General features: G+C 42.2%; 1 protein-coding gene across 1 annotated transcript in view; it reads left to right on the forward strand.

Moving 5' to 3' along the window:
* The window catches only part of CNGB3 (cyclic nucleotide gated channel subunit beta 3), a 140,575-nt gene that overhangs the window by 90,101 nt on the left and 37,553 nt on the right, over positions 1 to 12,921 (forward strand). The window contains exons 6-9 of the mRNA XM_073329320.1: positions 345 to 395; positions 2,314 to 2,400; positions 4,563 to 4,627; positions 7,315 to 7,437. Of these exons, the coding sequence (XP_073185421.1) occupies positions 345 to 395; positions 2,314 to 2,400; positions 4,563 to 4,627; positions 7,315 to 7,437 (326 nt within the window). The remainder of the gene's footprint in view (positions 1 to 344; positions 396 to 2,313; positions 2,401 to 4,562; positions 4,628 to 7,314; positions 7,438 to 12,921) is intronic.

Consider the following 12,921-nt stretch of genomic DNA (forward strand, 5'->3'; position numbering starts at 1 on the left):
ATAATAATAGATGCAGTCCTTTAGAGACTTCTGATTAGCCTTTCCTAATAAGGTATTACCATCAGTTCCCATGGTGAGCAATTTGAAAATAAATGGCTACTCATTATTAATGAATTCAGTGTTGATTGTTATAATGCTAATGCTAAATGCATTTATTTAGCTTTCAAAGGCCCGATCCCTCTCAGAGATACTCAGAACTAGTCCCTGTATATGCTCTGAACCACTGAGCTTTGCCACTGACTTTAATGGGTGCAGGGTCAAACCCTGGCCTGAACATTATCAGGGACAGGGGTTTGGCTGATTTTTCTTAACTATGCTTTTTTCCCCTTTCTTTATAATTTTAGTCAGACAAAGTAGAAATGAAGAAATACTACCAGAATTCTCTGAGGTTTCGGGTGAGTAGGTTGTGTGCTACATTAGAGTTGTTTCAATGCTTTAAATTTTAGCCTTGGAACTCCACAAAGCTTTCCATGCTCCAATATTCCATGTAGACAGAGAGATCATACTGAAGGGTCCCTGACTGACTGTCATTTTAGCTTCTCACCAATTAAATCAAATGCCATGCTCATAAATATTGTTTATTCATTAATAAAAATATTGCCTTTGGCTGTATGACTCCCATTGACTGCAATGGGAGATAACTCTGTGAATGCATTAGATTCCAAAACTCTGGCTCAGTAGAGATTTGTTAAAGAAAGAAGCCTGTGCCCAGGTTAAAATCAAATGGTAACTTTAAATAAGAAACACTAGTATGTACTTGTGATAGTAACACATGATCATAAATAGTAGATATCACCTTGGCTCCACGCAAGTAAATCTAAAACTCCTTTTAACTTTTAAAGCTCAGTGCCTTAGATAAAATCAAGGATCCATTTTATTTTAGGACAGTTATTGCATTTTATTCTGAAATGTAATTTTCTCAGCAAGAGTGAAAAGACACTGTATTGAAATTACTGAGCCACAGATTCCCAAGCACCTCTGAAATTACAACCTAAGACCCTGCTCCTGCAAACACTTTTGTACATGCTCCACTTTAAACACACAAGAAGTCTCATTAATTCCAGTGGCAGGGCTTGAATGCCTCAAGTTAAGCGGCACAGAAGTGTTTGCAGGATCAGAGCAAATACAGACAATGGAGCAGGGAAGGGATTCAACCTGAAAGCAAAGTGATGGAGTAGGTATACTGGGCCTGTGTCTTAGGTTCAATCCTTGTCAGTGCCCTTGATTTTTACTGAAGTTAGTGGGAGTTGATGATTCTCTTCAGCTCCCAGGCTTGGGCTACACAACATTTTGGAATTTATCAGTTAATGAAATACTAACTGTCACTGCATATTAAAATGTATGGGGCTAAATTTTGCCTTTCCTTGCGTGGGTGCATTAGAGGAGCGAGTGGCCAGGGGACACTCCTTCCCCAGTCAGTACTTTTTTTTCAGGAGTCAGGTACTATCCATCTCTCAGCACTGGGGAGAAAAAGGATGGAATCAATAGCTAGTGGCTAAAGGCATTTCTCGGGGTGGAAGCATTTTGGCGGAGGTTGAAGGCAGGGTTCTGACTTCCATGAGCCCCTTTTGCTCCCTCACCAAAGCAGCAACAGAGTAGGGTCTGAGCCAGGAGCCACTTCCAGGAGCAGCTCCTTTTAAGACACAGCACCTGGTTGATACAGCTTCCTTTATCGCTCCAAAGCAGAGTTTCCACTTGGAAAAAATCAGGAAGAAAGAGGGAACCGCATGTGAAAAATACACTTAATGCACTGCTAGAAGGCACACAGACTCTATGATAATGTGGGCAATAAAAGACCCTGAATGGGATAGAAGAGAATGGTTGTCTTGGAGGAAGCGGTGCCTATATCTGTTGTATAGTTATAGCAGGGAGTGCCCTTCCTTATGCTCCCCACAGGTCCCTGGAGGTATTATGGCTTTGAAAATCATAATACTTCTCAGACATGATTGTGAGGTGAACCATCACCCCCCTCTCCTAAGCCCTCAGCATTTCAGGTTCATCGGCACCATAACTGAGCCCACATCATTTAATTATTAACAGCAATGCTGCAGTTAAATATCCAAGACATTGTTAATAATCCTCAGTAACTATATGAAAATCTGAGACGTATGGAGCATAAGTAAGGGCAGAAGAAAGCTCCTGGCATTTTCCTAGAGATGGTGTTGCTTGTCAGTTACTCAGAGATAGATGGCCACTGCATGCTGACTGTTCAGCTTTCATGTGCAATGATTATTAAATCTAGCCATGTTCACTACAGAATGTAAACAAGTTATAGTCATTGTCAAGTCTTAATTGAACTGTGCTCTTCAACAGCTTGATGTGGCATCAATAATACCATTTGATGTTTTATACTTCATCTTTGGGTTTAACCCAGTGTTTAGAGCAAACAAGGTGTTAAAGGTAAGACCAGACAATTTATTATGACTGCTTGTCCACTGGAAAATATGAAAAGTTTAACACCTATTGAAGATTTAGTACAAATATTTGGGAGTCTTTAGTTTCTGATTTTGTGAATGCTTCCTCTTTCTAAGAATCTAAGATACAGACTCAAACTACCACCAAATAAATAAGTAAAATATGTCATTTTAATAATAGGAATAATGTTTCTGGTTATTTTTCAGCTGATTTTACTTATATTTACTTTCTGACTTGTAAACTAGTCTGCTGTAATGTAGACTAGTTTGTTTCTACTAGTTTACATTGAAATAGTTTTAAATACCCTATTTAATTTGCCAAAAAACAACCAGTTAAGATTGCTAAATGAGAATCATGTACTTACTACTTACCTATCACATCACTTACAAAATTCAACCACTTAAAAGCAAGGGATGGTTAAGGACAACATATATCTTATACTGCCCATTTAATAAACATAAGCATATTTTTCTTATCAAGTGCAAGAAGTATATGGCGACCAGTATGGAGGGGGTGGGAAAAAGACAGATTATAACTCTGCCCCATCTCTACATCACCTTGCAGAACACATCAGCTGGATCATGGGAAGGTGCAGCCTTCACAGCCTCCCTGCATCAGCCCAATTATTTTTGAGCAGCCAATAGGGCAGTGGAGCTCCACATACCCACCCACCTCCCACCCCAACTCAGGCTAGTGGCTGAATGCCACCCTTTGGCCCTGGCATTTTACTATTCCTGCCCTTGAAAAACTCCCTGCTGAATTAGTCAATGTCAAAATCTCTCTCTTTGTTACATGTACAAAGCACTTATCACCACCTTATCTAAGCACTGCACAATGGGAATGGCATCTGTTATAGTGGCAAAACCCTTCTGGAAGTCTATTCTATATGCAAACTCATGTCAAAGGTTTACCTAAAGAAAAAACTTCCCTTATCATATTTAGCAGCCTTATGCTGACTAAGAAATTTGGGCCGGTAAGAATGGGTGTCATTGGTTTGATTGGTTTCAGAGTAACAGCCGTGTTAGTCTGTATTCGCAAAAAGAAAAGGAGTATTTGTGGCACCTTAGAGACTAACCAATTTATTTGAGCATAAGCTTTCGTGATAAGCTATTAGCAGCAGGAGAGTGGGGTGGGAGGAGATATTTTTTCATGCTTTGTGTGTATATAAAAAGATCTACTCTTTCCAAAGTATGCATCCGATGAAGTGAGCTGTAGCTCACGAAAGCTTATGCTCAAATAAATTGGTTAGTCTCTAAGGTGCCACAAGTACTCCTTTTCTTATTGGTTTGATTGATTTTTAATGTCCTGACTGGCAACACAGAATCAAAATGGTAAAGAAGAATGTAAAGCAAAACACTATATAATATCAGGCAAGTAAATTTGTGCTAGACAGAAAACAGCAAAAGTGCCTGTTAATGTTAAAGGCGTATAGCAAAACTAAAGTAAAAATATTTAATGTGGGAGGAATTCAACCCAGGAGTAGATTAACTAACCTTTAAAAATTCCTCATGAGACCTCATGTTTTGATGTTACAGTCTGGGATACCCTCAGCTAACTAGGAAGTGACAGGGATTTCAAGATGAGGGGAGAGGGTTTTTTTTAATGATTAATTTACTTTGGCAAAATTACGTTTAGCCTAAGCAAGTACATTTTTCACTGAGTAAAAAGTCATTCATCATCATCATCAGTCATCACAGTAAATGGCAAGCAGGCACATCATTTGCTATGGGACAAAGGGGGCAGTTGCCCCTCCCATATGTTGGTCTGCCCCCACCCCCAGACTTTTCATAGGTCTGTATGAGCCACTTTTTGCCTCCCCCAACTTTATATGTGATTATATTATATCCTGTAATGTTCTATATGTTGACATAACTTTGCCCAGCTCCAGATTTTACTGAAATGACTCCCCTAATGACAAGATGTCATCCATAACGTAGCTAATAGGGACAAACAACACCAAAATCTATGCTGAGCTCAATTTTCATCTTAGCTTTGCAGTTCACCTTTAAACTAGATGTTTAAGGGATGTTAGACAAGTGAAAAATACATTATTTTCAAAATATGTATGTGAACTAATGTCAGTCCCATTAGAAAAATATATGTTATAAGGACCATGGTTCGATTGCTTTCGTTTGGTTTCTGTCTAGCATATGACCTTCTTTGAGTTCAATGACCGGTTAGAAGCTATCCTGGATAAAGCATACATCTACAGGTACGTGGGCGGTAGACTTACAGTATGCAAAGTTTGGCACAGAATTTCAATCACTGTCCTGAACATGCGGTAAGAAAGACAAGATGCCAGGCATGAATTTTCCAAGTCCCAAAAAAGGCAACTAATGCAATGCCTACAACAGACCAAAAAGGGAAGAGAAGAGCTGTTAATCCAGGCATGAAAGGGAGTTCAGGATGGAGGGACAGGGTACCCTCCCCCAGGTGTGCAGGGGTTAATGGCTTATTTGAGCCCCACCAGCCCATCCACTGGCTCAGATGATGCCTTTTCTCCACTACTGGTCACCCCAACTCCCAACCCCAAGGGTGGGGGGACCTTAAAGGAGCCATTACCCTTTTTCCCCACCAATCCAAACAAAGCCTTTTAGGTTGTGGGGGTTGCATTCTGTCTCCCAGGTTGTCAGTCAAGCACAGTGTTGAATATGTTAAACCCCAAACAACTCCTCTTGGTTATTTTTTAACTGTCTCTCTTCATTATACAAACACTAATGTACATGGGTAATTTTATTCACACGAGTAATCCCATTCTGTTTAGTTTGATTACATATGTGAGTAAAGTTACTCTCATTCGTAAATGTTTACAGGATCAGGGGCACATGTCACCATACCAGACAGAATCTGAAGACCCATAAGGGGTTTATTTAATGGGATCATTACTGGAGACTTCCTTTGCTTATGGCTGAAGTGAGATTCTGCGTGGTAGTTTGCTGGCACATTGCAGCAGTCATGATACCAAGGTTGTTTGAATGTTTTTCTTTATGCACTGCTTTCACCTTGCCTTTGCTATGTACAGAATCTTCCCCCAATCACTGTCTTAGCTGAACATGGGGTGAGAGTCAATGCAGCACAGACCTTGGATAGTGAAAGCATGGGTGACTTTACATGACTTTTGTGCCTTCTTTATTACAGGCTGCTCTAGGAACCAAAACAGCTCCTAAGTAACAGCACTACCCTGTGGGCTACCAGGTTGCTAAGAATGCCCATAATGCTGCTTCCAACTTAATCAGCCCCATCCCCTCGCCTGCAGCTGTGCAGTGCCATTTGCCTTATACCAAGTTTTGTGGCGGGTGGCTTGCAGAGCAGCATAGGTTGCTGTATGTAATGCCTGCACCTGGAAAATTCTCCTCCACGCAGCTCTGGGGATTATATGGTTCTTGTATGCTGCCGCAATGGGAGCAAGAATCCCTTCCATGACACTTTGTTATATTTCAGACAATGACATTAAATGATAGACTTGGGATTCTTGCATTACAAACCAGATATTTTATGAGATTTAGGCACAGAAGTTACATTCAAAAGGAAGGGAGAATATTATCTATGTAATACAACCTAATATCTGCTAAGCAAAACAGAAATTGATGTTTTGGAACTTCATCTTATGTTTTTATCTTAATCTTAAGTATTTCTTAGGTGCTTATCATCATGGTATATAGATACCATTTGAAATTCACTGCACTTGATCAGTGTGCATGACGCCCATGCATTTCAAAATCCAGTTAAAATTACCTTCCTTACTGGAAACCTTTTAAGAAATTGCTGTAGCTAATTTCACAGACGTTGTCCTTCCCTCCTCCCCGCCCTCTTCACTCATTTAATGCCAGATTCCTCTCTGTTCTGTTAGTGCAAGGGCATTCTCCCGTGCAGCGCCTACCAGATGGAACAATCTTGCTACAGCTCTCTGTTTCGACTCTACATCTCATCTCATTTCTAGTCTCATCTGAAAATATATTCTCTCTCGCCTTGCCTATACTTTTTAATTTCTTCCTCTTTAGGATTTATGATTTTAACTCTGTAACCATATTTATAAACTATATGAGGTGTATTGTATAATAATCTTCAACACTTACATGATGCCATCCATACAGATGCTTCACAAACGTTAATTGATTATACCTCATAAGTCTCCTGTGAGAGAGGTAGGATAAATTTATCCCCATTTTCCAGATAGAGAAATTGAGGCACAGAGAAAGTAAGTAAACTTGCCCAGGGTCACATACTGAGTGTGAGAACTAGAATTAGAACCGACATCTCCTGAGGTAGCGACTAAACTACATTACCCTCTTTGCTGAAGGACTTAGGATATAGTTTATATAAAAGACAATACTCAAATCAAAATTGTGTTGCCTGCTCAGTGAGGGCAGCATATTTCCCTTTTTAAAGAATTGGGTGAATTACGTGCTCAAGAGACTGAGGAACCAAAAGTACCGGCAGGAACAGGCATTTTGCAAGCTTCCTTGTGTAGCTGTCAATACACATAATTTCTGACCTGAAACACCTACCGCTCCAGCCCTGAGCCTGTCTTCAGCAGAGTCTAGCAAATACATTGATTCATACCCTACAATCCCATTAATACAGTTTCACCTTTCTATAAACATTTATAACCAGTTAAACCAATGTCCTAAGAGAAACATAATTTAGGAATGACCCTGTATCAACTATTCTATAAAGGTGATTCCTTTGGCCTTTGGAGGAAGGCAAAGGCAGGAGATGGCACATTGGAAAAACAGCTGGCAAATACCAGTCAAGTAATACTGTACTGTGGCAAGTAATAGCCGGCATTAATACAGCTATTGATCAAAATCAGGGAGTTCCATATTAAAGGGAAAATAAAAACAAGCTGTTTTCCTGGAATTATATCAGCTGTGATTTGCAATATGTTGTCCTTTACAGAGTCATTCGAACAACTGGATACCTGCTGTTTATCTTGCACATTAATGCATGTGTTTATTACTGGGCCTCAGACTTTGAAGGAATTGGCAGCACCACATGGGTGTATGATGGCAAAGGAAATATGTAAGTTCTTCTTTTGCAAAAGATTTTTGTTGATTTTCCCCCCAGCTTTGCTTGCAAGGTATGCCCTTATTTTTATAACTGCTTGGATAGCTAACTTTTAGCACCATTACTGCTGATTGTTGGTAATGAATGGTGCTAATTATTTGGAGGGCAGGTGGAGTGAATAATTACTTTACCACTTTCCGTTTTTATGGGTTTATGAGTCAGCTCTAACCACTAACTTAATTAAACATTTAAAATGCAACACGGGTCATAAATTAAACTTACTTTTAGGTATGCACATGGGAAGTGTTACAATCATTTGAAAGGATCAGGGGAATAGAACTGGGACAGACTATACTTCAAGGGAGCATCATGTAATTTAATATAACATTTTACCCTCTCTAGACTCCATGGTTATTGGTCTGAAAGAGGTCCCACAGGTTTCTGTCATTTTCAATGAAGGTCATGCTTAAGCGTGTGGTTAAAAAAAATCTCCAGTGGGAAGGCTTAGGTATTGGCATACTCTGCCAACGGCTGCTCATTGTGGGACTCACTCAACTGTGGCACCGGTGCCAAGGAATAGCTGTTAATTAAGATGAAGGAAAGAACGAAGGAAAAATTGCAAAGTTACACAGTATATATTGTAGGTATAGATGTATAAAAGCATTTGAATTTCTTTCAAGGACAGTGATAAATTTAAAGCCATAGAGGCCTAAATTTGTCCATTCATTACATACTTTGAAAAAGAAAAGGAAACTGGCTGTGTAAGCGTGTCTTAATCCAGCTGTAGCCATTACCTTTAATAATGTGCAAACATGGAGCGTTAGCTTGTGATTTGATCAGACTCAATGAGCAATGCAAAGTTAAGCAGGGGATCGATATTTTGATGGAAGATCTGCAAAAGAAACCCAGATGCTGCAGAAAGTGGATTTGGGGATGGAAGATCATACAGAAGGCAATACTATTAAACATTGATTATTAGTAGTAATTAGATTATTTCTAGGAAAAAATAAGCTTCAGTATATGCCTTAAGTTTCCATATCCAACTCCAGTCCTGGGCTCTGGTCCTGCAGACAGATATACATGCGAGTAGTCCCTCTGAATTCACTAGGCCTACTCATAAAATTAAAGCTAAACATGTGTAATTATTGATAAAATCATAACATCAGATTGCCAGGATTCTGACAAGAATCAGTAAGAGTGAATTTCAAGTATAAATGTTTAAGTCAGTGTCATTCTTGATTTACTTGCCTTGTAATTAAGGAGGGACCTAGACAACCAGCTTCATACTGATTCTGGACAACATAATGAGTGCTCTGTCAGTAGAGAACTTACTCTGTCCTTTAAAATTCTAGTTTCTTCTGGAATGGACAAGAAGACAAAAGGAGAAGGTCTTCACATTTTTTGTGGACAGAAATATGTTACATTCACGTTTAGAAGACCTACTAGTTCTTTGAGTGGTTGCAGATAGTAGTCCACCCAAATATGCACGTGCCAAGTACACTGAAGCCAGAGAACTCTGCTTAGCAATACCTGTCAGGACAGCACTTTTACTCTCTGGCCCTAGAAACCCCTCTGTGGCTATATAAGGGTGGTGCTGCCCTAGCCCACCTCAGTTTCTTCTCACCGCCTGCAGCTTGAATCAGAGCATTTAGTGTGGTGTTCACCTCACATTCGTTATCACAGTGTTTCAGTGGGGGGTTTTCTGTAAATAGTTCATTTAGTAGTACCTTAAATGTTAGCTTACTGTCATGTAGGTATTAGAGTTTAGTATGGGGTAATGCCTTCTCTGGGTTTCAAACATTTTCCACTTTGTGGGGTTGCTATATCTACTAATGACCCACACTCGATGTTTACTGTGACTTGGGGAAGAGCACATTAAGGAAAGGTGTTCTATTTGCAAGTCCTTTAAGAAGAGATCACAGGTGGCAAGGGACTTGTGTTTGAAGAAGCACCTCATGGAGCAGGCCCTGAGGCCCACTTCAGCTCCAGGGACTTCCACAGATCCTCAGGTTCCCTCAGAGAGCTCCTGAGCCAGTATGGATTTGGGGTTCCATGTCCAGTCTCATTCATCCAGGAGGAAGAGGGATCATTCCCCTTTCTCTGGTTCCTCAAAGAAAAGAACCCACAAAATGAACCTGAGGCTTCTCCAGCATCTGAAGAGATTCTTCTTCCTCCCCATCTAGGAGGAATGCATACTGGCATATGAGTCTCCCAGTAAGTGGGAAATAGCCAGGTCGTCAACCGACTCTGTACCATCAACTCCAGTACTGCCCCAAAGTTGTCCATTGAGTCCGGTACTGATGACAGCGATGTCAGCACCAACAGTCTCCACACTGCCAATAGAACGAGGAGTACTTGTGGCACCTTAGAGACTAACAAATTTATTTGGGCATAAGCTTTCGTGGCTTATGCCAAAATAAATTTGTTAGTCTCTAAGCTGCCACAAGTACTCCTCGTTCTTTTTGCTGATACAGACTAACACGGCTACCATTCTGAAACCTGTCACACTGCCAATGTATCAGGAAGCAGTGGACTAGCTGGGTCTGCCTATTCCTGACTCACCACTCATTCATGAGCATTCGACTATGATGGTCTTGCCTTCGGCATTGTTGGCACCCCCAGCACTGATGCCCGACTTATCAGTGTCAGCACTATCATCTACACTACCTCATACCCAGGGCCCTGGGTTTCAGTCAGCTTCCAGTTTGATACTGAGGAGACTGCCCGTGCAGATGCTATTTTCAGTACTAATGACAATTCCAGTGCAGTCTACATCTGGGAGTCTGGTACCAGCTTCATTTCAGTATGCCATAAGTCTGGATGAAGCATACGCTGCATCCAGAGCTGACTGTAAAGATGTCTTGGTCCCCACACAGCCTTCTGTAATAAGGATGGGGTCTATATTCTTCCATAAATTTCACTCATATCCAGATGAGCGGCATACGTTAGATGTGAAGTAGTGCTTGGTGTTCTATCTGGAAAGGACTAAACCATTTTGTTCATCACCTTGGCTTTTTGTCTCCTGTGTGGATTGAATGAATGATCCACCATTCTCCACAAAGACAATTTCCCAGTGGATAACTTCCTGCATTATCACAGCTTTTGAAGTAGCTCAGGCTACATTCCCACAGTCACTTTAGGCTCATTCCACAAGAGCCCAAGCAACATCCATTCCATTTCTTAGGGCAGGTCTACACTACAGCAGGGATCGACGCTTTGAGATCAATCCATCGGCGGTCAATTTAGCCGTGGGTCTAAGAAAGACCCGCCAAATCGAATGTAAATCACTCTCCAGTCGATCCCTGTACTCCACGCCCAATGAGAAGAGTAAGGTAAGTTGACAGGAGATTTTCTTCCATCAACCCCCATGGTGTAGACCCCTCAGTAACTCGACATAAGGTATGTCGACTCCAGCTACGTTATTCACATAGCTGGAGTTGCGTGGCGTAAGTTGATTTACCGTGGTAGTGTAGACATAGCCTTAGTGATGTTTCAATATTGGTCATCTGTAGGGCTGCTACATGGTCTTCCAATACATACTTTTGCTAAACGTTTTGCATATACCATGGCATCTAGGTTGGATGCAAACTTTGGGAAGGCAGTTCTGCAGTCATTGTTTAATTGGACTCTGACTCCCACCACCTGAGAGTACTGCTTGTGAGTCACCTGAGCAGAATGCACATCTGCATCCACTGGAAGAAGAAAAGAGGGTTACTTACCTGTATTGTAACTGTTCTTCTTCAAAGTGTAGGTGCAGGCGTATATTCCACAACCCACCCTCCCTCTCCTCTGAAGATGACCTTTTACAACACCAACATATCATCTTACCGCTATTTCCGTGTCGTATTGTACTTATAAAGAAGGAATCAGATGTAATCAGCAATTTATTTCATCTGTGCTTGGAGTGCACCAAAGTGTATTTTTCAAATACAGCTGATTCAAAAGCATTGCACTGCACTGCACTGAACATTTCAACACCTAACTTCTAGGCAACTAGCCACACAATGGAAGCCACAATCGCTGGGTTCGGCACCTAGGCTCCCTATGCAATGCAAGGGGGGAGAGAGTCACCCGAGAATGGGATCTATAAAAGCCAGCACACTAGGTAGGGAGCTGCCTAAGTGAGCCAATACCAGATGACAAGGAGAGGGGTGGGTTCTAAGCCCCACCACCCTCTCAGAGTTAGTTGCCCAAGTCTAGGCTGCAGGAAGGTGCCTATCTCTGCTTGGGATCCATAGCTGAAGTCTTTCCTGGAGTCAGATGGCTAAGCTGTTTCTTGCAAGAACAGAGGCAGCACATGCCTAACTCCAGACCAAGCGGCTGCTGCTGGGAAGAGGAGGAGGAGAGGTGGGAAACCCCTGTTCAAATCCCTTCTCATCAGGCAAAGGATTGAACTGGGGGGCTCCCACTTCCCAGGTGAGTTCCCTAACCCCTGGCTAAAAGTTGTAAGGGAAGCCACTGTGCCCTCCTTCCCCAGCTATTTGGTGTGGAGCAAAGTGTGGAGCAGGCCCTGCAGGGGGAGGTGGGGGCACCATCTATCTTCACCAGTGTAATTCACTGCTAATCTACTCACCGCTACGAGCCCCCTCGAGTGCAGGCACAGTGCCACGGCTCTCTCGCTCTCTCGGCAGTTGCTGCAGCACTGTGATGGTTTCTCTGTCAGGTAACTCGGTCCTCTGATTGGGTCACCATCTTTAGTCTACCCCTTCCAGGTCCCAATTGTTGAAAATGTCCTTAACAGACACAGAACAAAGTTTCTGCCCTCTCTGGTGCTCTACTTCAGAGACTCCTCAGTTATGTCTGCAGGCCCTTGCTGAGCCCAACTACCCTTCTGAAGGGCTTGTAACTCCCTCAATGGGGCCAGTGGGGGAACTCAGCCTCACGCTCAACTCTGGGTTCCAGCCCAGGGCCCTGTGATGCACAGCTAGATCACAATCCTCTACCCACATAGCAGTTTTGCCAGTGCCCACCTGGCTCTTTCCTCCCTTCTGGGGCTCCCAGGCTCATCCCCAGTTACTCAGGGTGTCTCCCAAGCCTCCCTGCTGACTCCAGGACCTATCGGTGCCTTCTTGCTCCCTGCAGCCTTTTCCATCCAGCCTTTCTCCAGCTGGTCCTCTCAGCACTTAAATCTGACTCCTTTTATACAGAAGTCAGCTGATTCCTTTCAGCTTTTCCAGTCCTTAGGGCAAGCCACCCTGTTACAACCTGGTTTGAGGATCCGTGCTTGAGCTTAGGCATGATAAAGGTCTATGGGCTTGTGCCCGTGGCAGCAGTGCTCATGCCCAGAGGCAGAAACATAGGCACCTAGGGGACTTTTGCAATGAGAAATTAGGCATCAAAATGGTTAGGCGGCAGCTGAGCAGGGATTTCGGGAATACAGTGGTACCTAAATCTTAAGCACCTAAGTCCCTTTATGGATCTAGGCCTGAGTCAATACTGAAGCAGTGCTCCAATGTTAGAGTATACCGTGCTAATGGAGGACATGTAAAGCTAAGGTCC

The sequence above is a fragment of the Lepidochelys kempii genome, chromosome 2, assembly GCF_965140285.1.
Source record: "Lepidochelys kempii isolate rLepKem1 chromosome 2, rLepKem1.hap1, whole genome shotgun sequence".
Lineage (NCBI taxonomy): Eukaryota > Metazoa > Chordata > Testudines > Cheloniidae > Lepidochelys > Lepidochelys kempii.